Raw genomic sequence first — 24,879 nt, 5'->3', positions numbered from 1 at the left:
ACTAGCCAGGCGTGGTGGTGGGCACCTGTAATCCCAGCTACTCAGGAGGCTGAGACAGGAGAATCACTTGAACCCAGGAGGCGGGGGTTGCAGTGAGCTGAGATAGTGCCACTGCACTCCAGTCTGGGCGACAGAGTGAGACTCCATCTCAAATAAAAGCGGGGTGGGGGGCGGAACAAAACCCCCTACCCATTAAGCAGTCACCCCATTTCCCCCTGTCCCCAATCCTGATCTCCTTTCTCTCTCTATGGATGTATCTACTCTGGACATTTCATATAAATGGGTTCATACAATAGGTGGCTTCTTTTACTTTGTGTAATATTGTTGACGTTTATCCATGTTGTAGCGTGTGGTGGTTCTTCCTTTTCTTGGCTGAGTAATATTCTCTCGTGTGGATACATCATCTTTTGTTTATCCGTTGCGCAGTTTGTAGACACTGGGTTGTTTCCACCTTTGGGCTGTTTGCTGCTGTGAACCTCCGTGCACAAAGATTTTCTTGGGGACCTGTTTCTTCCTCTCATTCTTGCCTCCTACCACTCTCCCCATTACCATATTTTTCCAAACCAGCCATCAGCGCACCGGCTACGTGTGTGTTTAGGAAAGCATCTGTGGAGGGAAAACAGCTTGCCTCATGCTGCCCCTGCTTCCTGTCTACCCTTCTCCAAGCCTTTTTCATCTGCTGTCACCTAGGCTTTTGGTTAATCACGTGTTGGGATTAATCCCATTTTGTCTTTGGGTAATTAACATGTGATGTCCACGCATTATCTCCACGGTGAAAGTCTTAAGGTCAAGGTCCCTCTTTGGGGTTCTGTGTCCCCTGCAGAGCCGGGCACAGCTTGGGGCAGCTAAGCAGTCCCCTAGTTCCTAGGCCCTCGCTTGCCCCTTGCCACCTGTCCACTGATGACTAACCCTCTTGCACTCTCCCCTGTCCCCCTTGCAGATGATGTGCTGACTAAAGATGCGGGTGAGTGTGTGATCTGCCTGGAGGAGCTGCTGCAGGGGGACACGATAGCCAGGCTGCCCTGCCTGTGCATCTATCACAAAAGGTAGGAGGGGTTGGCAAGGTAGCTCAGTGCACCCCACCTCCCAGAGGGGCAGACCCCCATCTCCAGCCATTCTGTCTCCTTTGGTTATGGGATGACCTCTCCCCCGAACTCTAGCTCCGAGTGGGTAAGGGCAGAGGCCGTCAGACAGGTGTTCACTGTGCCGGCGGGAAGGTGCGAGCATCCCGAGCGCAGGGCAGAGTTGAGTTGCCAGAGGTGTGCTCTGGTTTGAGGGCTCAGGTGGTGGGAGCTGATGGGGAGACCTGTAGAGCCTCACAAGGTGGAGGAGCTTAGGATCCCACCGGGAAGGTTGGTTCTCTGTCTCCCTGCCTCTTCTTCCTCTACGGGCCCCTCTGCTCGACGGGGAGAACATCAATCTGTGCGAGGAAGGCCAGGCGGAGGGTATACCCACTGCCTTGCACTGGCCGCCTCCCTAGAGGGCCAGGAGGCAGGAAGAGCCATTTCCTGTGGGGCCACAGCACTGGGCGCAGTTAAAAGTAGCAGGGCCCAGATATGCCCTTGGACTCCAGTGTGAGCCTCGTCCTTGTTTCCAGCTGGAAGGAAGGCACTCTCTTGCCCAAGACAGGACACTGTGCTGCCTGTGGCCAGCACCTGCTGAATCCTCGAGCCCAGAGCTTCTTCCTGACACTCAGGCCTTTCAAAGCCTGACTCTCAGGGCCACTGCTGCACAGGGTGACAACTGGGCATGGCACACAGCGTGGCTGGTGCAGAGGAGGCTCAAGGCTGGCCTGGGAGAGATTCTTGGTCTAGCTCCCAGCACGGAGCCTTGCTTGTGTCCCAGGGAGGCACTAACCAGAACCAGAAAAGGAAATCTTTGGCCCTCGGGGAGAATTATGCAAATTATCTGTCTGGTCCCTGTCTTTGAAAATGCCCAGATGTTGGTTTACGAATCAGGAAGCTGTCTTGGGGCAATCTCTGTTCCCTCTTTGATGCAGAGAGCCTTTCTCTGTAAACACTGGAGACCAGGGCTTCACTGCCTGGCTCCCCTCCCGCCTCTTGCAGGAAGGACTAGATGCTGCTGATCAGCTGATCATGGCTGAGCAGGGTAGAGTTTGGGGCTCTCCTAAGAGGTCACCCACTGGGAGGGAGCCTCACGGCTGTTCTTTTGACCCAGGGAGGAGCTCTTTCAGGACCGTGGCACCCAGAGCCGTGGCCCTCCTGCCATGCCATTGTTCCCACTTCCCTGCCCTTGGAGTCTTGGAGACAGCTGACTAGCTGCCCTGAGGGGTCCACCGCTCTCACCTTCTCACTGGTGGCTGCTGCCATCCTCTTGGGCTCTGTGCACAGAAAGCTTTGGTCCTTCTGAAGGCCACTCTGCCCCTTCCTGCAGCACCAGATCCCCCTGAGCCGGTAGCCACCACTGCTGCCTCCAGCTGGGCCAAGACTAGTCTTGGTGTTTGCCCTTCTTCCTGCTTCAGAAAGTAGGGATATCTGGGGACATGACTGTGTTTCCCTGGGATCCTTTCAGAAGAGACTTAGGAAGCTCCTGCTCAGGAATCTGGCCCTTTGAAAGAGCCCCTTCAAAGCAGCCTGGGCAGCAGGTAACGTGGTTTCCCTTGCGGCCCCCTCCCCCCAGCTGCATAGACTCGTGGTTTGAAGTGAACAGATCTTGTCCGGAACACCCTGCGGACTGACCTGCGGGCTTGCTTGCTGACTCCTCTCAAAGGTGAGCCCGCGTTTGGGGGTGCTCCGGGCTCAAGGCTTGGGGTCAGATCACTTTGGGGGCCTGCAGTTTAGGGAGCCGGGCTGCCCTTATGCCACTGACAAGAAAGCAGGAGCAGAGGGAAGGAGCACCTTATCAGTGAGCAGTTAGTCATCCAGAAATGATTTTCCCTGGGAAGGGCAAGAGACACAAAGCAACATGGACGGTTACGAAGAACAGGCTCAGAAGAGTTAGGATCAGGTGGGGAAGAGACCAGTACAATCTACATTCCTAAAGAAAGTTCAGGAATATCCCCGGGGAATGTGCACGGGCAGGAAAAGGAGTCTGAGCGCTGGGTTTGTGCCTGGCTTGGCCTCATCCTCGCTCACCTCTGAGTCTCCGCCTCTTCTCTGGTAACGGGGATAATCTCGCTCCCTGTTGCCGTAAGGACATTGCACTTACTAAACAGCCATGGGCGGTGCATTGTTCCCTGCAAAGTGCTGATCAGCGATCATTTGACCACTGCTTCTTCCAGTGCCGCTTCCAGATGAATCTGAGGCCTCCAGGCCAGACTCGATTCCTCCATCCACAGCACTGGGTGCTGACTCCACACATCCCCCTGGCTTACCGCTGGGTCTGGCCTCCCCATTTCTCCCCCAGGGGTACCCCGCTTGCTGCCAACCATCCACCCCTGACCCCCATCTCACCTGTCCCTTCCAAGTTCTGGGCTGGCATTTTCCTTTTTCTGGCAAACAAGTAGACAAAACCCCCATAAAAACCAAAAGCCCAACTCCATCTCACAGCCAAAGGTTTTGGGGCCTCTTTTCTTCCCCGCTCCCTTTCTCTCTCTCTCTTGTTTTTGTTTTCTTTTGTTAGGTTTATTGTATTTATTCCAAGTAAACTCCCAGAACAGCTGATGATGTCAGACAAATCAGGGACATTTGCTCTTTTTACCTCCACCTCAAAAACTGATGACAAGGGGAGAAGAAAGAGCCAGGGGGAGAGTGAGGCAGGGGAGTAGAACCTGCCCAGGCACGTGGCTGCAAATTCCCCGTGTGCTGTTTGGCTTCTGGGGTCCTGTGTAGACGCCCCAGCCCCGCCTGCCCTCTTGGGATGCAGCTGCCCTGGGATGAGCAGCCAGCCCTCGGCCCGACGGAGCACCACTTATTTATTACGGTCCACACAGGGACAGAGAGCCCCTGCTCCAGGGAGGAGGCTCACCGGACCCTGGGGCAGAGCTGAGCTTGGGACACCAGCGGGAACAGGGCACCCCTTCTGCACTGACTTCCAGATCATGGTTCTCCCTTCCTCCCTGAGGACACCAAATTGGATGAGAGCAAGTTTGAGAGAAGAATGAATCAACTGCTATCCTTCCCTCACCCCTCAGTCCAGGAGGGAAAGGGCATTTTCTTTTTCATCTTTGAAAGGCATTGTGGGTCTGTCTTTAAAAGTGTTTACAAAAAAAAAATTATATAAAAAAAAAGTCTAGTGTCGACTGGTGTTTTCCCTCGTGATGTTTACAGCTTGCTGTTTGCTGCCCAGCCATAACCCACTCAGTGACAGACGAACACAGCTAAGCCCTCGCTGCCAGCCTTCTGAGGGCGGGCGGGCACACAGTCTCTTCCCTGCCCCAAATGGCCCTCTCCACCACCAACTTCTCTACTTTGGGTTTTTTTTTTTTTTCCTCTTTTTCTGGCTGGTTTTTTGCTCTTTTCTCCCCTTGAGACCCTAGTATCTTGACTTCATTGCCAAAAAACAACCCATTGAGAACTTTCTTCCTACTGATCCCATCTCTTTTCCCTTCTTTCCTCCTGGTTCCGGTCAGTTCAGAGGATTTAACAATCACAAGTGTCCTGCAAAAATGCCTGAACATTATTCTTGGGCCCTCGTGGATTTTTTCCCAGAAAACTTAAACAAAAAAAGACTTACTAAGAAATATGTACAGCTACCCCTGTTTTCAGGCACTATGTTTGGGAACATTTTAGCCATTGATGTTCACACGTGGCATCAGCCCATGCAAGATAGGTTTCTGTATTTATATATTAAAATACAAAAAAAAAAAAACTTACAAAATGTTTAAAAAAAATGTTCAAAGCTTGGGAGAAAAGCTTTCTTCATTAGTCAAGGTGTTTTGATATGGTATTAAAATGTCTAATAAAAGATGGCACTGTGTGATTTTATTTTAATGAAGTGTTATACAATCAAGAAATGGGGGCAAGGGCCTGCCCCCCACTCCCTCACCTACCTCCTTAGCGTTCCTTCAGGCTGCTACTCGGGGCTCCAGGTGTGTGAATTGGTCCTCAGACAGTCAGGCCTGGGTGGAGGGAGAGTGGCAAGTCAGGCATGCCTCCTACAAGCTTCCTAACCTCTTAAGCATCATGGAACCAGTCAGCCCTCCTCTGTGGAGTCATTGTGCCGGACCTTTGAAAAGATCTGCAGGGGCCAGGATGTTGCAGCCACCAGAGGCTGCAAGGATGTGGGTTCTTCCAGGTGTGGGCCCAGCCCCCCTCCTTCCAGCCTTTGCTCCCCATCCCACGTTCCACTCGCCCTGCCTGTTGTTCAGTTTGCGTCTCAGTGCTGACTCATGGGCATGCTTCATTGAGGCCCAGGAAGAGGCCCTGGTTTGGGGCTGTGCCAGCTCAGAGCCCTTGAACCAGAACCAACTGCTCAGGCTCACAAAAGTTGGCAAAATGCGGGCTGGGCGGGCAGCTCGGGGCAGGGAGCAGCAGTGCAGGCCTGGCCTGTGTCCCTGTGCCCAGCGGGCTCCCGGAGCAGCATTCCAGAGCCTCCTGCAGAGCCGGCGAAGGAAAGCTCTGGAGGGAGACGACTCCACCGCCTCTCTGCTCTGACCCTTCTCAGGCCCGCCTGATGTGCTGGACCATCCCCCTGCTGCCACAGCTCCTGGCTCCGCAGTCACCCTCCATCAGATGCTTCCAGAAGCACCTACTCTGTGCAAAGGCATTCACAACAGGCCAGTGGGCAAACGTGAGCCAGGGCCAGTGGAGAAACACTGAAGAAGACTCGGTGGTTCAGAGCCTGGGCCTCAGCGTGGGACCCGTCTGGGGTGAAGACCTTGGGGCTGTTGTGAGTCAGCGGCAGGAACGTGGGCTCTAGACTGTGCATTCAGGCTCTCCTACTTGGCAGAATGATCTTGGGGAAACGACTTCATCTGAACTTCAGATTTTTCACATGTGAAGCGGGGACAAAACCATGCAGCTCAGAGGTCCCTGTGGGGGCTGGGGGAGCTGCCCTGCAGGTCCTGGCACATGCACAGCAGGCTCCCCATAGCTTTGTCACCACAAAGGGCACTGTTCTATTCACAGCACCTCCTGCTTCTGCCTGGCAACTGTGTCTCCCTGTGCTATATTTAATTCCACCAGCAAAGCTGGCGAGGCAGGGCCCAGCCCTGAAGGAGATCTCCTTGCCTGACCCCTGGACCTGGAAATGGAGGCTTCATGTGCCCACCTTGGCGGCTTAAGCCTGCTGCTTTGGCAGTGCCATGGGTGAGCCGAGCAGCTGTGAGTTGGGTGGGGCAGGGCTGTAGCCCACGCCGGGTGCTATTCCAGGCTCTAGGGGCTGGTGCTCATCCCCACCCCCAGCGACTTCAGTCCTACCTGGCACGCTGCAGCCCTCTGCCGGCTGTGGTGTCCTCTCAATTCGGACCCAGGTTGCCTGCTCTTGTTGTGGGGGTGGGATTGGGGCTGTCTGTGCTTCCCAGGTGGAGCTCATGTTTGCGATCCTCTATCCGGACAGCTCTCCAGAATCCTGTGTTGCCCCTGTTCTGCCTTTCTGGGATGGGAGAGAACGTGAGGGAGCCGGCGAGCAGGTTCTACCCTCTCTGCTAAGGGCCTAGCACACTTTGATGAGGTTCCGGGACATGAGACCCTCACAAAGACCAACCATTCCTCCAATAGCCATTTAATGGTACTGAAGTTCATGGGAAAATGTCCTCATTCTTAGAAGATAGATGCTGGATTATATAGGTGAATGCCTTCAAGAAATGTGTAATTTAATTCCAGATGGTTCCCCCCAAAATACACAAAGCAAATAAGGCCAAAATGTTCATTGTTGAATCTGCAGTGGCTGGTATTTCAGTGAACAGTGTACTCGTTCTTTCAACTTTTCTGTATGTTTGGAATTTTTCTTAATAAAAGATTGTGGGAAATGGTCATTTGCTGAGCGCCTCCTAGTTGCCAGGCACTGGAGGGCGCATCAAAGAAGAGTCTTACCCAGGAGGGAGAGCGCAGCTGCTGCAGGATTCTCGCCTGGAAGGGTGGGTGGCTGGCTGGCTGGCTGGAAGGGGAGGGGCAAGAGGGCTGTCTCCGTGATGAGCACACGTGTGCTAGGGTGGTTTGGGGAGAGGGCTGAGATTTGTCACCAGTCAGCCCTTGGCACGGTCTCTGCTCCCCACCAGGGCAGCACAGGACAGAAACGTTACAGAGGAGTAGCCTCCAGGCTCAGGTTGGTGTAACTGCTGTCGGCCGGAGCCCAGTGTTAGAACGGAGGAGGGGTTCCAAGAACTGCAGTTGGACTGAGGCGTCTCAGCGCAGCTGCCTCTGCCTAAAGCCTAGCAGCCTGCCTGAGCACTGAACAGCTGATGGGAGGAGGAGGAGAGGGGCGGAGGCCAGGGAGGGCATGGGGTGTGACATGCCCCTTTCCAAAAAGGACGGAAGGCTAGAGGGGCAAGGAAGATGAGACAGCACTGCAGGTTCCTGGGACCTGCGGGGGGTGGAGGACTTAGCTTGGCTTCCAGGCTGCCAGGCCTTACCTGACCCTAGGAGGAGGTTTGCCCAGGGCTGAGCGCTGCAGGCCCTGGGCAGAAGAGTCCTGAGCCGCAGATGCCGCGTGGTTTCTGAGCTTCGTGATTTCGGGCGCCCTCCTGTGGGCTTAGGGGGAACAACTGCCAAAGTCTCAAGACAGGGGCTCCAGCCCAAGACGGGCAGGCCCTCGGGTGGACAGACCTTGAGGGCAAAACAGCTGGTGGTACATCACCCATGAAGAGGTGGGTGCGAAAATAGTTTCATCTCTGTTTCTAAAGACGTGGCAGCTGCTGAGGAACACATTGTGTTCAGAGGCCCGGTTCAGGCCCAGTTGGGGAGCCCATCCTAAGTGACATGTGCCGTGGGCAGGTCCTCAGGTCTGAGGTGGAGTAGCTGGGACAGGGACCTGAGTTCCTTCCCGAACCCTGAGCACCACCCTCCTCCCCAGGCTATAAGAAGTCAGAGGACAGCCCCAAAACGAAGGGCTCGCTGGCCAAAGGACAGAGACCCTGGAGGGGGAGGGGAGGAAGTGCTGCCTGCTGACTTCCAGGTAGCTGCAGGTGGGTTTCAGGTTTATTACAGATTTATTGGGGGAGGCCCCAAGGAGAAGACCTATCATCATGGCACGGGAGCTCACGTTCCATACCAGGAAAGGAGTGTTCCTGTCACCAGGTGAAAGGGGAAGGGTCCTGGGACCCCAGCAGTGGGAGGCCTCAGGGGAGGGGTGTCATCAGAGTCTTGAGTGGACCCAGACGGTCTCTTCCAGCCAGGACAGGATGCATAGGAGCAGAGAGGAAGCAGCTTTGCTGGGAACCACCCTGGGTCGTTTACTGAACCAAAGGCTCCTGGGGCCAGCCACAGGGCCGGTGGGGCGGGTAACATGGTGCTCAGGCTTCTCTCTGGGTCCTCTGGCCTTGGGCCCAGATACAGTGGGCTCGCTGGCAGGAAGACTGCCTCAGCGTCTATTCCCTTGCAGGGACCGCGGCATGAAGAAAAGTTCCAGAACAGGGGCTCCGTAGTCAGGGAACTTGTGGGCTAAGTGTTCAGAGCCCCTCACAGCACTTTGCCGGGGTTCATGAGGCCTTGGGGGTCTAGCACGGCCTTGAGCTGCCGCATGGTCTCCACGCCCACGGCGCCCACCTCCTCCCGCAGCAGCTGCCGCTTGCCCATTCCGATGCCATGCTCCCCCGTGCACGTTCCGTGGAGGGCCAGTGCCCGCCTGGGGGCAGGAAGGAGACATCCTCAGGGGGCTCCCTTTCCTCTGCCCTCAGCTCTTCCCCTCCCTGGCTTTGCTCCTACCTGCCCAGCTGTTCTGCAAAAGCCTTGACCCTGCCCAGTTCCTCGGCGTCATCAGGGTTGACCAGCAGGATGCAGTGGAAGTTGCCGTCACCCACATGCCCGACAATGCTTCCTGGGGGCCCAGAGGACAGAACTATTCTCTAGCCCAGCCCTCCTCTTGCCTCCTGCTGCCCCAGGCTCTGATCAGCCCTGACACCTCCCCACCTCTCCCCAGCAGCAGGGTGGGCAGAACCTGTGAGTCCTGAGGCATTCAGATCCTCCTTGGTCTGCACCACGATCTCCGACAGCCGGGAGATGGGGACACACACGTCTGTGGAGTAGCCCTGGTCGGAGGGAAGCCTGTGAGTTACCCCTGCCTGCCTGGGGGTACGGGGTCACCGTGGTCAAGGCTGAGGATGGGTCGGGGGCACTGGGCTTCAGCTCTTGGCCTCACAAGGAAATAATCCTGCTCTTCTCTAGGCCTCAGCCCTCGCCTCCCCCCAACACAACACAGGAGACAGATGGCCCAGGTGTGCTTGCCACACCTTCCAGCAGAGGCTCTTCCCACTCCCCTGTGGCTCCCACCCCCAAGCCCCAGGCTGCTGAGCCTTTGCACAGCTGCCTGGAGCCCAGACTCCCCTTCCCCAGGTAAGGCTAACATCCCCCTCTCTATCATCTCTTCCTCCGGGAAGCCTTCCTTCCGTTTACAACTCCCAAGAGCACCGCACCATTCCCACGACCTGGCTCACAGGGAGGGCTTTTGAGGGCTTAGCAGACAACTGTGCTTTCCCTGTAGACAGTATCTGAACAGCTGGGTGGGGCGGTCTGTTAGCCCCTGGTTCTAGCACCTGCTCAGCCAGGCCCAGCCCCCTTGTTGAGGCTTAGCCTGCTGCTCTGTGCAGTAGAGTGGTGAGTTGAGGAAAGGGGTTGTGGGCTGAGCTGTGGGCCCCATCTGCACCCCAGCCCCAGCTCACCTTGCATCCTGGCCGCATGGCCAGGGCTGCGTACCAGGCATTGTGCCGTGCCGTCCAAAGCCGGCTGCGCTCCTCGGCCTCCTTGGCCCAGGAGAAGTCAGAGGCTCCGTTCTGCTGGACTATCTCCTCTGCAGTTGGGGAAGGGGGGCTGACACCGAGCCACCGCTGATGCAGCCCACCCTGCTGCCCCACTCCACCCCAGCATACCTGTGCGCTGCAGCTGCTCCTCCAGTGCCTGCTGGGAGCCATGGAACTCCAGGAAGAGTGTGGGCGCCACTAAGCAATTCAGCTTGCTGTACCTGTTGCAGGCATCCATCATGACTTCATCCAGGAACTCTGGATCCAGGGAGACGGCAGGCCAGGTGAGGCCTGGCCTTCCCGGGGGGCCTCTTCCAGGGAGCCCACCCTGACTGCCCCCGTCCTCAGCTCACCAATGCGGGCAACGGGCACTGCAGCCTGGAGGATGTGTACAGTGCTGTCCACAGCAGCCTGGACACTGGGGAACGCACACGTGGCGGCCACTGTGGCCTCAGGGGCAGGGTGCAGGCGCAGGGTGGTGGCTGTGATGAGGCCCAGCGTCCCCTCGGAGCCCACGAAGAGCCCCGTGAGGTTGTAGCCGGCTGCACTCTTCCTATGTCCCAGGGACACACAAGGTGAGTACCAGGCTGTGTGATGAGGGATTTCTGGCCAGAAGCCCAAGCTGGAACCCAGGACACCGACCCCAGGCACTGAGGTCTGGGCTGGCCTCCCTCGGGCCCAGATTCCCTGGCCCAGTGCTTTTTGCTCCACAAAGCAAATCGGCCTCAGGTAGGGAGAGCAAACCCTGCTCTCATCCACTTTGGCCCAGCTGACAGGGCTACAGAGCCTGAGGAAGCCTAGCCTGCCAAACCAGGAGGCCGGCAGGAGGTGCCTTTCACAGCCTGGTCTCTGCAGGGCAGCCCCCCAGCACTGCCCAGGGCCCGGGCCCCCCGCAGAGGGCGCTCACCGGAAATGCCGGCCTCGGCCCGCGGTGTGCAGCAGCCGCCCGTCGGGCAGCACCACCTCCAGGTTGAGCACGTTGTCCCGCATGGTGCCGTAGCGGACTGCGTTGGTGCCCGACGCCCCGGTGGCCGCCATGCCACAGAGAGAGGCGTCCGCGCCTGGGTCTGGAGGGCGGCGTACAGAAGGTAGCCTCAGGGACGGGAGGTCCTTTCCCTCGGGCTGGGGGAGGAAGGTCCCCTGAACCCCAGACACAGCCCTGCTCCCAAGGTGCCCTCAGGCTCCCAGGAAAGGTTCGCGAGTCCTACCCACGGGGAACCAGAGGCCGCTGTCCCGCAGGTGGGCGTTGAGGGCTTTGCGGGTGACGCCCGGCTCCACCACCACAGAGAAGTCCTCCTGGTTCAGCTCCAGGATTCGGTCCATATGCGTCAGGTTAACGCAGACGCCGCCCTGGTTGGGGCAGGTGCTAAGACCACTGCAGACCTGGGTCTCTGACCTGGCCACGTCCCCGGGCCACACCCCGCTGGTGTCCCCCCAGCAGCCAGACCAGACCCCTCGAGGCAGGCAGCCCACGGGCGGGAGCAGACCCAAGGTGCCGTGTGTGGCGGGGGAGGCAGCCACAGGTGTGCCAAGGTGTGCTGGAACCATCCCCGGGGCGGGCGGGGGAGCCCCACTGTACCTGCACAGCACAGACGCCACCCTCAAGCCCGGTGCCGGTGCCGAATGGGATGATGGGCACACCTTGGCGGTAGCACAGGGCTGCCAGCCGGCTGACCTGCTCCACGTTCTGGGGCCACACCACAGCATCAGGAGGTTCGCACCTAGAACCAGACCCTCAGCGATTCAGCGGGGCGTGGCACCCTCTGGTCCCAAGGTGTTGCAGGGCCTGAGGCTACAGTGAGCGAGGGGCAGAGAACATGCCAGAGCACCCCAAAACAGATGAGTGAGGAGGAAGGCAACCCAGGACCCTCGCTCTCAGCTAGGGTTGAATCCAGAACACGGGAGGGGCCCGCGAACCCTCCCATACCTGTGCACCGACTCATCGCGCCCGTGCTGCTCTCGCACCACCGCGGCAGTGGACAAGTGGGAGCCGCCCACCACGGCCTTCAGAGCCTCTACGAAGTCCCTGCAGAGCTCGCCCTGCAGGGGAGAAACACACTGCCAGGGTCCCCTGAAAGACACATGGGGCCACAGCCCTGCCCCAGTGTCAGAGGGGAGGGCTGGGGGCTGGAGTGAGCCTCGCCTGCGCCCGCCCCGCTGACAACATCCTTGCCAGGTGGGCCCACTTTAAACAAACCCACCCTCCAGAAATGCCTCTTTTCCAAACAGAGCCATTGGGGTCAAAGTATCCCCTCAGAAAAAAACGCCACCAGAATTGTTTTAATGTTTTCTTTTTTAATAAAAACAGGGTCTTACTATGTTGCCCAGGATGGTTTCAAACTCCCGGGCTCAAGGGATCCACCTGCCTCGGCCTCCCAAAGTGCTGGGGTTACAGGCGTGAGCCACGGCGCCCAGCCATCCAAATAAAAAACCAGAGTTCACTCTCCAAAAAGGCTATCAGCAGGGTTCCTTCAGTAGCCAGCCCAGCCTGAGTGAACTGAAAAGGTCCCTCACTTCCTCCTTTCTCCAGGGCCAACCAAGCACCACCCCAGCCACAGGGAACTTAGAGCTTGATCAGGGAATTACAGGGAGGAAAAGCTTCCACTGCCCCCTCCCCACTCTACCTTGCCTGGGGCTTCTGGAGCCCTTCGTGGGGGGCGGGGCGGGGGATGTGTTTCTTCCCATTTTACAGATGAGAAATGGAGGCCAAGTTAAGGATAGAGCCTGGCCTGGAACCCAGGTCCTTTCCTCCAGGGCCTTCTTCCACAGGTGTGTTTTATTCCAGGCGCATCCATTTGACTCCCCCCAGCCCCACTCATGGTAGCAGTGGAGACTCAGCTGATCTCACTCTACACCCACACTTGCCACAGGGTAAGCCCAGTGCCCTTTTGCCCAAGGTCAGGTCACTTGGTGCTGGGGCGTCACAGAGTCCAGGAAACTTGGGATCAGTACCCCCTGCTCCCCACTCCCCTCCTCATCCCTCCAGGGGACTTCTCTTCTCTCCCGGTACCTTTGCCTTTTGGGAGCAGTAGCCCCTCCAGGGGAACAGCCTCCAGGTTGCAGACCTGAGCAGTCGGGCCATAGCCAGGCACCAGCCAGAGGGTGTGAGCACTGGGTGGCAGGGTGACCAGCCAGCTACTGTGGCAGCAGCTGCTGCTGCTGTCAGCCCATTGGCTAGGCCAGGGGTGCGGCCTGCTTAAGGTGGCATGGGCTTTAAGGTGGCCCTTGCAGATCTTGCAGACATTTTCGTGGGCTCCGGGGACGGCACTTCTAAAGGAGAGGCGAGGTTCACTGGACGTTTTGGAAAACTGTAAGGCAAAAATAAAATTCTAAGCCTCCCAACCGACTGAATGGACCTTCCTCTCAGCCAAGGGCATTCCAAAGTAAACCCGAAAAAAAATTTTTTTTTTTTTTTTTGAGACGGAGTCTCGCTCTGTCGCCCAGGCTGGAGTGCAGTGGCGCAGTCTCGGCTCACTGCAAGCTCCGCCTCCCGGGTTCACGCCATTCTCCTGCCTCAGCCTCTCCGAGTAGCTGGGACTACAGGCGCCCGCCACCACGCCCGGCTAATTTTTTTGTATTTTTAGTAGAGACGGGGTTTCACCGTGGTCTCCATCTCCTGACCTCGTGATCCGCCCGCCTCGGCCTCCCAAAGTGCTGGGATTACAAGCGTGAGCTACCGCGCCCGACCATGAAAAATTAATTCAGGCCGTGATGGGAAGGGGTTTAGGACATGCCTCATTATCCCCCTCCTCCCTTTAGAATTCAGACACAACTGACCAGCATTAACATTAAAACAGAGTTCTTAAGGCATTCTGATCTTAAGACGCAAAACAGACTCTGTAGCCATAAGATACCATATTCCAACCTGACTCTAGTATCACCTGACAGATAGCAGGCCCTGAAAGAAATCGATGTATTTTACCCCCAAAATATATTCCTTTGATATTTTTTAAAATAGCTCCAAAAAGCTGTCTTTTGTGGGGAAAATCTAGAATCTGTAGAGAATCCCTTCCCCTTTCCAGGTTTTTTTTTTTTTTTTTTGAGACGGAGTCACTCTCTGGCCCAGGCTGGAGGGCAGTAGCGTGCTGCAACCTCCACCCCCTGGGTTCAAGCGATTCTCCTGCCTCAGCCTCCCAAGTAGCTGGGATTACAGGTGCCTGCCACTGTGCCCGATAATTTTTCTATTTTTAGTACAGACAGGGTTTCACCATCTTGGCCAGGCTGGTCTTGAACTCCTGACCTCATGATCCACCTGCCTTGGCCTCCCAAAGTGCTGGGATTACAGGCATGAGCCACCGCGCTCAGCCTCTTTCCAGGTTTTATCCTGATCAAAGGAAGATTTAACTAAGAGTCTGGCACCTTTTAAGGCCTTAGACATTTACCATCTATGTTACATAATAAGAACCTTGGGCCAGGCGCAGTGGCTCACATCTGTAATGCCAGCACTTTGGGAGGCCAAAGTGGGAAGATCACGAGGTCAAGAGATAGAGACCATCTTAGCCAACATGGTGAAACCCCGTTTCTACTAAAAATACAAAAATTAGCTGGGCATGGTGGTACACGCCTGTAGTCTCAGCTACTTGGGAGGCTGAGGCAGGGGAATCGCTTGAACCCAGGAGGCGGAGGTTGCAGTGAGCCGAGATCGCGCCACGGCACTCCAGCCTGGTGACAGAGCAAGACTCCGTCTCAAAAAAAAAAGAACCTTGGTCTCCACAACTCCTTATCTTAACCCAGACGCTTCTTTCTATTGATTCCAGGTTGTCTTTTTAAAAATTTTTTATTAAAAAATTTTTTTGATGTTGTATACCAAGATTGAAAGTCTTTGGATAATAACTTCTTTTAACCAATTGAAAATCAGAAATTTTTTTTTTTTTTGAGACAGAGTCTCGCTCTGTTACTCAGGCAGTAGCGTGATCTCAGGTCACTACAACCTCCTTCTCCTGGGTTCAAGCTGTTCCCATGCCTCAGCCTCCCAAGTAGCTGGGATTACAGGCGTGCCACCATGCCCAGCTAATTTTTGTATTTTTAGTAGAGACAGAGTTTCACCATGTTGGTCCAGGCTGGTCTCGAACTCCTGACCTCAAGTGATCCACCCACCTTTGCTCCCCAAAGTGCTGGGATTACAAGTGTGAGCCACCGTGCCCAGCGCCAATCAGAAAAGTCTTTGAATTCACCTATGACCTGTAAGCTCCTCCCTCCATTGGAAGGAACCAACGCGTACCCTGTTCATATTGATTAGTGTCTGATGTCTCCTTAAACTGTATAAAACCAGCTGTAACTCAACTGCCTTGGGTACATGTTCTCAGGATCTCCAGGGAATGTGTCACAAGTCATGGTCTTCATGTTAGTGGTGGCAAATCCATACAGGTCTACAGGAACCTCAATGCTTGTCTCGTCAAAAGAAAGAATTCTACCTAAGAGGTCTGAAAGGAAAATATCTTGAGCCCCCAAAATTACTAAGCTAAAGGGAAAAGTCAAGCTGGGAACTGCTCAAGGCAAACCTGCCTCCCATGCTTTCAAAGTCACCCCTCTGATCACTGAGCTAAATGCATATCTGACTGCCTCCTTTGCAGAGGCTAATCAGAAACTCAAAAGAATACAAACATATGTCTCTTATCTACCTATGACTGGGAAGCCCCCTCCCCGTCTTTCCAGACCCAAACAATCTTCGTCTTACATATGTTGAGTGACGTTTGAAGTCTCCCCAAAATGTATAAAACTAAACTGTGCTCTGATCACCTTGGGGACACGTCCTTGGGATCTCCTGAGGCTGTGTCACACCATCAACATTGGCAAATAAACTTTCTAAATTAACTGAGACCTTTCTCAGATTTGGGGGGTTCATATTTTGCTCCTTTTTTTTTTTTTTTTTTTTTGAGATGGAATCTCGCTCTGTCGCCCAGGCTGGAGTGCAGTGGCGCCATCTCGGCTCACTGCAAGCTCCGCCTCCCAGGTTCATGCCATTCTCCTGCCTCAGCCTCTCCGAGTAGCTGGGACTACAGGCGCCCGCCACCACGCCCGGCTAATTTTTTGTATTTTTAGTAGAGACAGGGTTTCACTGTGGTCTCGATCTCCTGACCTCGTGATCCGCCCGCCTCGGCCTCCCAAAGTGCTGGGATTACAAGCGTGAGCCACCGCGCCTGGCCTGGGGGGTTCATATTTTGGTAACCACAGAAGAATTCTGACTGGAGGCGCCCCTGACCTTTGAAAAAGCTATCAGTGCTTGGTACCAGCTTGAGCTATCTTTATGGCTCAAATGAGTAAGACAGTTTGCTGAGGCCTGGAAGCACCTCCTCCAGAGAATACCTTATCTTTCAAAATCTGGTCAAGATCTAAAGTTCATTTTGTTGTACAACTCCTTTTTTTTTTTTTTTCTTTTTTGAGTTTTACTTGCTTCTAACACAAGGAAGGCAAGCTTTTCCTGCTTCCATGATGATGGAAGGCAGGTAACTCCTTTATGGTGTTTGAGCTCGCAACCAACAGGGAAGATGAGGGTTTTTCCCTGCTTCTAGGCTGGTAGAGAGCAGTCTTCAGCTGGAAACCCATCCCTAGGTAAGTAACTGAATTGGGGTTTGTCTTGGCTAAAGTTAAGATTACAACCAGCTGGTCTTAATTTCTCCTTACAACTAGAGAGCTCAGTAATCATATAAATTGTGTGATCATTTGTTTTGCTTAACTGTTTTGTTCTTGTTGTTCATTTCTCTTTTTGCTGTTCTTTCAGTCTTTTTCCCACTGGGTTTGATCAACTCTATCTGACTTGATCAAATCCAAAGGAAGTTCCAAATTATGGGGAACAAGGCCTCTGAAGTGACTAAATTCACACACACACACACACACACACACACACACACACACACAAAGGATGATGTGATGGGGGGTGAAAAACGGCCAGCAAAAGGAAAAAAAAAAGGAAAGATTTTTTATTTTGACTGCTAAGGGGCTTACATAACGAGGCCACCTTTTTGCTAGCCAGGCCAGACTGAAAGAGCAATGGCTGTACTTCTGAAATAGCAACAATTCGTCCTAGCTGAAATATGGTAATGAGATTTTAAAAGATTTTTTTAAAGGAGCTCAATGATTAAAAGTCAGCTTAATTAAAAGCTAACATCCAAGATGTGCATGTGTATGTGTGCGTGTGTGTGTGCGTGTGTGTAGTTAAAAGGCTTTCATGTTTTTGTTTTTGTTTTTCTCCAAGAATCTTGTCTTTTTTTTGAGCAAAATTTTTTCTTCTCAGTTGACTGAATTCTGTTTTCTTCATTTACTTCTGTTGTCTCTCCTTTCTCTTGCAGCCTCTGCTGCATGAGGGACCTAAAATAGTTTATAGTAGCTGGGGTTCCTTAAAGAAAACAGAGACGGCGCCAGGCTCCCTTTAGGGAAGAAACCTGTTTTTTCTTATGCAATCCCAAGAGTGTAAACAGGCAAGTTCATCTCATCTCTTAAACTGCTTACTTTTTTATTGTGTTACCTGTTTGTGTTTTTTTTCTCTCTCTTTTTTTTTTTTCTAAAATAGTTATTGCAACAGAGGCTACCCTTGGGTTTTTTGTTTTGTTCGTTTGTTTTTTCTGAGACGGAGTTTCGCTCTGTCGCCCAGGCTGGAGTGCAGTGGCACAATCTCGGCTCACTGCAAGCTCCGCCTCCCAGGTTCACGCCATTCTCCTGCCTCAGCCCCCAGAGTAGCTGGGACTACAGGCGCCCATCACGTCACCCAGTTTGTTTGTTTTGTTTGTTTGTTTTTTGTATTTTTAGTAGAGATGGGGTTTCACCGTGTTAGCCAGGATGGTCTCAATCTCCTGACCTCATGATCCGCCCGCCTCAGCCTCCCAAAGTGTTGGGATTACAGGCGTGAGCCACCACACCCATCCTACCCCTGGGTTTTAAGGAAGACTATGGTTTAGACACTTAGAAATGTCTTTGTTTAAAAGACGTTTTTTTAAAAGTGCACTGTAAAAGCACCATGTGGTCTAACCTCATAATAATTCTCCCTTCTTGGAGACCCAGGATTCAGTGTGGGCTCTGCCCAGAGCTCAGAGATCCACTTAAAAGATAGGTAGTCGCTATCTAAATAGAATTAGGCTCCTTATACAATCCTATGATAGATTTCTTTTTCTTTTGATATTCACAAGCTCGGCTCACTGCAACCTCCACCTCTTGGGTTCAAGCAATTCTCCTGCCTCAGCCTCTCCAGTAGCTGGGATTACAGGTGTGCACCACCACACCTGGCTAAGTTTTGTATTTTCAGTAGAGATGGGGTTTCAGCATGTTGGCCCGACTGGTCTCAAACTCCTGACTTCAGGTGGTCCGCCTGCCTCAGCCTCCCAAAATGCTGGGATTACAGACGTGAGCCACCGTGTCCAGCCTGAGTTGGAGTTTTATATGGTGGCATGTTTCTGGGGGTCTTGCAGCTCTTCTCCCCTGATTCTTTTCTTGAGGTGGGTTGTCCACATGAGCAGTGGCCTGCTAGGGCTTGGGAGAGAAACGTACAGTTTGTTGACTGGCCTTGTACGCATGCTCACTTGAGGCTTTCTTCCCTTACCAGCTGAATGTTCCTAGAAGGTCATGTATCAGTTAAACGCCACCATTTTGCTTCTTAGTACGCATGCTCAAGCTCAGTCACCCAACTCCTGAGATCTTATGGGGAAACTGATCATCAGTTTCAGGTTTTTGTATCTATTGGGAAACTGCCTTTCCCTGGAGCAGGCTGCCACCAACTGTTATTTTAGAGAAACAGTGTAACTGCCTGACCATCACCTGAGGGTGACCTGACTTTCCTGTTGGGTGGCAGGCGAACCTTCTCTTGCCCTGTTCATGCCTGCCTAGCTACCTACCGTAATACTCACATGAGTAAATCCCTTCAAGTATTTTACAGTTTGATTCTTTTTTTTTTTTTTTTTTTGGTTGACAAAACTGAGGGATAAAGACCATTCCATGGCCTAAAACACTTCAGTGGCTTCCTGTGGCCCCTCAAACAAATGCAAACCCCTTGCAGTGGCCTTAAAAATCCTGCTGTGCCCTGCTGACCTCCCCATAGATCTGGCACCTTTTAGGGCCTGATACCCATTTATCATCTTTTCTGTATCCCACTTCCTCCCAACCTCCTCATTGACCTCTTAAGATCCAGCTTTCCCTTCTGTCCCTGTGGACTTCAAGCTCCAGCCAGGCTTGCTCTCGACACACGCTGTGCCCTCGGTCTGTCATATTCTCCAGGCTTTCCACCTGGCCAGTTCTTCCTCACCCTGCAAGTCTAGGTATCAATGTCACACTTAGAGTGGGCCACCCTCAGGAGTGTGAGGAGGGAAGCTCAGGGAGGGCTTTGAGGATGGGATGGGGTTGGACAGTGGGGCAAGCCAGGAAGGCTTCCTGGAAGAGGAAATTTGAGGATGAGCAGCAGTCTTCCAGGTAGGTGAAAGAAAAGACTTCACACCTCTTTCATATTCACCCTCCCTGGGGCAGAGCTCAGGACCATTCTGGAGTGATGTGGCTGCTGTTCTTGAAGCTAATTCCTGGCTCATTTTCCTCCCGCAGCAAATGAGAAGCATCATGTTGCTAACATCACCAAAACAAAGCTCTACCTACCCTCGTTTTTCTTCCCATCGAATCGGGAGTACACCCTCCCCTCTCATCCTAGCTGGGTCCTTCACCCCTGCCGTATTTGAATGAGTTTATACATCCACCTTGGTTCATTGCTTACCTGGATTGTCTCAAAAAATGTCTGTTTTGTCCAGGCACAGCGGCTCACGCCTGTAATCCCAGCACTTTGGGAGGCCAAGGTGGGTGGGTCACCTGAGGTCAGGAGTTCAAGACCAGCCTGGCCAACATGATACAACCCTGTCTCTACTAAAAATACAAAAAACTAGCCATGTGCAGGGGCAGACACCTGTAATCCCAGCTACTTGGGAGGCTGAGGTGGGAAGATCACTTGAATCCAGGAGGTGGAGGTTACAGTGAGCCAAGATCACACCACTGTACTCCAGCTGGGACAACAGAGAGAGATTCCATTTCAAAAAAAAAAAAAAGTCTGTTTTACAGTTGGTTAGTTCAAATCAAGTTCAGTGAAGGTCCAAACAATGCATTTGGTTGATGTGTCTCATAAATCTTTTTATCTGCAAGTTTCCCCCACCTTTTTTCATGGCATGTATTTGTTAAAGAAACCGGGTCAGCCAGGCATGGTGGCTCACACTTGTCATCCCAGAGCTTTGGGAAGCCAAGGCGGGGGGATCACTTGAGGTCAAAAGTCTGAGACCAGCCTGGGCAACATAGCGAAACCCCATCTCTACCAAAAATATAAAAAATTATCCAGGCATGGCGGCATATGCCTGTAGTCACAGCTACTCGGGAGGCTGAAGTGGGAGGATCGCTTGAGTCTGGGAAGCAGAGTTTACAGTGAGACAAGATCATGACACTGAGCAACAGAGTGAGACTCTGTCTCAAAAAAAAAAAAAAAAAAAATGGAGCAGGTCATCTGTTCTGTAGAAATTTCCATATTCTGTATTTGGGTGATTACATCCTTGTGGTATTTATATTTCTCTAATCTCTGTATTTCTTATGAACTATTAGATCTAGGTGAGATGCTGGCCAGTACAACTTTCTGCTCTGATGGAACCATTCTAGATCTGCGCTTCCCACTTGGTAGCCAGTGGCCATGCGTCACTATGGAGCATTCAAAATGTGGCTAAGGTAACTGAATTGTCTATTTCATTTCTTTTTTTTTTTTTTCAAGACAGAGTCTCACTCTATTGCCCAGGCTGGAGTGCAATAGCCCAATCTCGGCTCGCTGCAGCCTCTGCCTCCTGAGTTCAAGTGGTTCTTTTGCCTCAGCCTCCTGTGTAGCTGAGATTACAGGCATTCACCACCACGCCTAGCTAGTAGTTTTTTTTTTTTTTAGTAGAGATGGGGTTTCATCATGTTGGCCAGGCTGGTCTCAAACTCCTGACCTCAGGTGATCCATCCACCTCAACCTCCCAAAGTGCTTGATTACAGGCATGAGGCACCATGCCCAGCCTCATTTCATTTTAAGATTTTTTTTACTTTTTTTTTTCAAGATGGAGTCTTACCCTGTCGCCCAGGCTGGAGTGCAGTGATGTGATCTCGGCTCACCACAACCTCCACCTGCTGAGTTAAAGCGAGTCTCCTGCTTCAGCCTCCCGAGTAGCTGGGATTACAGGTGCATGCCACCATGCCCGGCTAATTTTGTATTTTTAGTAAAGACAGGGTTTCGCCACGTTGGCCAGGCTGGTCTCGAACTCCTGACCTCCGGTGATCTGCCTGCTTCGGCCTCCCAAAGTGCTGGGATTACAGTGTGAGCCACCGTGCCTGGCCTTTAACTTTTATTTTAGATTCGGGGGTACATGCGCAGATTTGTTACATAGGTAAACTCATGTCATGGGGGTTTGCTGTATAGATTATTTCATCACCCAGGAATTAAGCCCAGTATTCAATAGTTACCTTTTCTGCTCCTCTCCCTCCTCCCACCCTCCACCCTCAGATAAACCCCAGCATCTGTTGTTTCCTTCTTTGTGTTTATAAATTCTCATCATTTAGCTCCCACTTATAAGTGAGAACCTGTGTTTTCTGTTCCTGTGTTAGTTTCCTAAGGATAACGGCCTCCATCTCCATCCATGTTCCCGCAAAAGACATGATCTTTTTTATGGCTGCATAATTTTATTTTAATTCATTTTAATTTTGAGTGGCTATTGTATTGGACAGCACATATTCAGAGGCTTGATTGAATTCAGATTCTGCTTTCTTTGGCAAGACTACTTCATAGATGATGTTGTGTGTCCATCTACATTTTAGAATAAGTTTTAGATCTTCTGCCAGGCATGGTGACTCACGCCTGTAATCCCAGCACTTTGGGAGGCTGAGGCGGGTGGATCACTTGAGGCCAGGCATTCGAGACCAGCCTGGCCAACATGGTGAAAACCCATCTGTAATAAAAATACAAAAATTAGCCAGGCGTGGTGGTGCGTGCCTGTAGTCCCAGCTACTTGGGAGGCTGAGGCAGGAGAATCTCTTGAACCCAGGAGGTGGAGGTTGCAGTGAGGCAAAAGCGTGCCGCTGCACTCCAGCCTGGGTGACAGAGGAAGACCCTGTCTCAAAAATAATAATAGTAATAATAATAAGTTTTAGGCCTTAAAAATTCCACCTGGATTGGGGGACAGGGAATTGAAAGGTATAGGATTTCTTTCAGGATGGTGAGAATATTCTGGAATTAGATAGCAGTGATGGTTGTGCAACATTATGAATATACCAAAAACTACTGACTTACTTTAAAATGGTAAAAATTCTGAATTTTATGTTAGATGAATTTTATCTCAAAAAAATTTTTAAAATTCTAATTGGAATTTTGATTGAGATTGAATTCAATAATTAGTTTGTTAATTTTGTGAAATTTGGCTTCTTTGTAATATTAAGTTGGTCATTAAAGATAATGAACTTGAGCCCAGGAGTTTGCGACCAGCCTGGGCATCAATAGCCAGATCCCACTCCCAGAAAACATTTTTAAAAATTAGGCCTGGGCCGGGCGTGATGGCTCACGCCTGTAATTCCAGCACTTTGGGAGGCTGAGGCAGGCAGATCACAAGGTCAGGAAATTGAGACTATCCTGGCTAATGCGGTGAAACCCCATCTCTACTAAAAATACAAAAAATTAGCTGGGCGTGGTGGCGGGCACCCGTAGTCCCAGCTACTTGGGAGGCTGAGGCAGGAGAATGGCGTGAACTGGGAGGCAGAGCTTGCAGTGAGCCAAGATCGCGCCACTTCACTTCAGCCTGGGCAACACAGCAAGACTCCGCCTCAGAAAAAAAAAATTAGCCAGGCCTGGCTGGGTGTGGTGGCTCATGCCTGTAATCCCAGCACTTGGGGAGGCCGAGGCGGGCAGATCACCGGAGGTCTGGAGTTAGAGACCAGCCTGACCAACATGGAGAAACCCTATCTCTACTAAAAATACAAAAGCCAGGTGTGATGGTGCATGCCTGTAATCCCAGCTACTCGGGAGGCTGAAGCAGGAGAGTCGCTTGAACCTGGGAGCTGTGTTTGCGATGAGCCGAGATCGTGCCATTGCACTCCAGCCTGGGCAACAAGAGTGAAACTCCATCTCAAAAAAAAAAAAAGAAAAAAAAACTGGTTGGTGCCTGTAATCCCAGCTGCTTAGAAGGCTGACGTAGAAGGATTGCTTGAACCCAGGAGTTACAGCTTGCAATGAGCCATGATCACAACACTGCATTCCAGCCTGGGTGACAGAGTGAGACCTTATTTCAAAAAAAAAAAAACCACTGGAAACAGCCAAGAGATCCTTCAAAAAGTGAATGGATAAACCAACTGTAACTCATTCATACAGTGGAACGTTAATCAGCAATTGTAAAAATGAGCTATCAAGTCACAAAAAGACAAAGAGGAACTTTAACACAAAATAACATAGAGGAACCTTAAATGCATATTGCTAAGTGATAGAAGTCAGTCTCAAAAGACTATATACTGTATTATTCCATCCACATGACATTCTGGAAAAGATAAAACCATAGGGACAGTAAAAAGATTAGTGATTAGCTGGTAACAGTGGCTCCAGCCTGTAATCAATTCCAACACTTTGGAAGGACAAGGTGAGAGGATTGGTGAGCCCAGGAGTTCAAAGCTGTCCTCGAGCCTGGGCAACAGAGTGAGACCTTGTCTGGGGGCGGGGGGGGATATTAGTGATTGCCAGGAGTTCAAGGTGGGAGGGATAAATAATGAAGAACAAAGGATGTTGAGGGTGGTGGGACTCTTCTGTATGGTACTATAATGGTACATACATGACATTATGCATTTGTCAAAACCTATAGAATTTTACCACACTGAGTGAAACAATACAGACAAGTTTTTATCTTTATTATTCATTAATTAATTTGGCTATTTATTTTTTGAGACAGAGTCTCACTTTGTCACCCAGGCTGGAGTATAGTGGCATAATCTTGGCTCACTGCAACCTCCACCTCCCGGGTTTCAGGCAATTCTCCTGCCTCAGCCTCCCGAGTAACTGGGATTACAGGCGCCTGCCATCATGCCCAGCTAATTTTTATATTTTTAGTAGAGATGGGTTTTCACCATGTTGGCCAGGCTGGTCTCGAACTCCTGACCTCAAGTTATCCACCCACCTCTGTCTCCCAAAGTGCTGGGATTATAGGCATGAGCCACCACGCCTAGCCAAGGCAAATTTTTAAAAGATCATTTAGGAAGTCGGGGGAGTCCCAGGAAAAAATGCAGATGGTGGCCAGAGAATCTAACTTTTTCTTTCTAAATGTATAAAACGGCCTCACTGAAGAGGGTCGGGGAAAAAGGCGCTGACGTAAGTAACTTTGGAACTGAATGGAATTTGTAAAAGTAAAGGCAAAAGGAACTACATGTCAGTACTGTACTCCAGTCAATGAAGTTGTATACTCGTTGACAGTTCTACTATGGCTATACGTGTATACTGGATCAACAGTCAATAGGTGGTGAATGGTAGGAGCCAGGCTTCTCACTGGTGGACTGAAAATTTACAGTTCAGTGAGAAAGGAGGCCAGAATGATCCATATGATAATGAGTTACAATTGAAGAATCAGTAACAACTCATGTTTAACTTAATACAGATACAGATAATTACATATAGAACTATTTATAGATATAGACTGGGCATGGTGGCTCAAGCTTGTATTCTTAGAACTTTGGGAGGCTGAGGCAGGAGGATCACTTGAACCCAGGAGTTTAAGACCAGCCTGGACAGCATGGTGAAACCCCATCTCCACAAAAAAATACAAAAATTAGCTGGGTGTGATGGTGTTTGCCTGTAGTCCTAGCTACTTTGGGAGGCTGAGGCAGGAAGATTGCTTGAGTCCAGGAGTTCAAGGCTGCAGTGAGCTATGGTCGTGACACTGAGCTCCAGCCTGGGCAACAGAGCAAGACCTTGTCTCAAAAACAAAAAGAAAAGGAAAAAAAAGGACCCTGTTTGTAGATACATGTATATGCACACCTTAGCATACATACATATATTTCTTTGCTCTGTCAGCCGAGGGGTCCTAAAAATAATAATAATACCCTAAGAAGCAAGGAGCCCACCCAGGGCCAGCATC

General features: G+C 51.8%; 2 protein-coding genes across 7 annotated transcripts in view; one reads left to right on the top strand and one right to left on the bottom strand.

Moving 5' to 3' along the window:
• Positions 1-6,877, top strand: part of ZNRF1 (zinc and ring finger 1) — a 109,158-nt gene extending 102,281 nt beyond the window's left edge. Inside the window, exons 3-5 of one of the 4 annotated variants that reach the window (XM_032156425.1) lie at positions 941-1,046; positions 2,641-2,730; positions 3,893-6,877. In XM_032156425.1, coding sequence (XP_032012316.1) covers positions 941-1,046; positions 2,641-2,698 — 164 coding nt within the window. In that variant the 3' untranslated portion in view covers positions 2,699-2,730; positions 3,893-6,877. The other 3 variants (XM_032156428.2, XM_032156427.2, XM_032156426.2) reach the window with 3 other exon arrangements.
• Positions 6,878-6,959: 82 nt separating this feature from the next.
• On the bottom strand, positions 6,960-12,938 carry LDHD (lactate dehydrogenase D). Of its 3 annotated transcripts, none has more exons than XM_032156423.3 (11): positions 12,807-12,938; positions 11,724-11,836; positions 11,376-11,517; positions 11,005-11,146; positions 10,704-10,863; positions 10,150-10,349; positions 9,926-10,054; positions 9,719-9,846; positions 8,998-9,088; positions 8,766-8,877; positions 6,960-8,685 (listed from the first exon to the last, which is right to left on the bottom strand). In XM_032156423.3, the coding sequence occupies exons 1-11, from the start codon at positions 12,876-12,878 to the stop codon at positions 8,520-8,522; spliced, it is 1,455 nt and encodes a 484-aa protein (XP_032012314.1). In that variant the 5' UTR covers positions 12,879-12,938; the 3' UTR covers positions 6,960-8,519. The 3 variants fall into 3 exon arrangements, with proteins under 3 accessions (XP_032012314.1, XP_058296481.1, XP_032012315.1); XM_058440498.1 differs by having other exon boundaries at positions 10,150-10,418; positions 12,807-12,909; XM_032156424.2 differs by having other exon boundaries at positions 10,150-10,214; positions 12,807-12,909.
• Positions 12,939-24,879: the final 11,941 nt, after the last annotated feature.

This window comes from Hylobates moloch, unplaced genomic scaffold (genome assembly GCF_009828535.3).
Source record: "Hylobates moloch isolate HMO894 unplaced genomic scaffold, HMol_V3 SCAFFOLD_6, whole genome shotgun sequence".
In the NCBI taxonomy this organism is placed as follows: Eukaryota; Metazoa; Chordata; class Mammalia; order Primates; family Hylobatidae; genus Hylobates; species Hylobates moloch.
The sequence above is the reverse complement of the archived record's forward strand: the minus strand, read 5'-3'. Positions and strand labels throughout refer to the sequence as shown.

What these genes read in the sequence shown, in the direction of transcription:
- LDHD (XM_058440498.1), bottom strand. Translation starts at nt 12,878, where the DNA reads ATGGCCCGACTGCTCAGGTCTGCAACCTGGAGGCTGTTCCCCTGGAGG. An exon ending in CGGCCTCTGGTTCCCCGTGG is followed by an intron (nt 10,864 to 11,004) that starts GTAGGACTCGCG and finishes GCCGCCCTCCAG; the next exon opens with ACCCAGGCGCGGACGCCTCT. An exon ending in CCATGCGGCCAGGATGCAAG is followed by an intron (nt 9,089 to 9,718) that starts GTGAGCTGGGGC and finishes CCCTCCGACCAG; the next exon opens with GGCTACTCCACAGACGTGTG.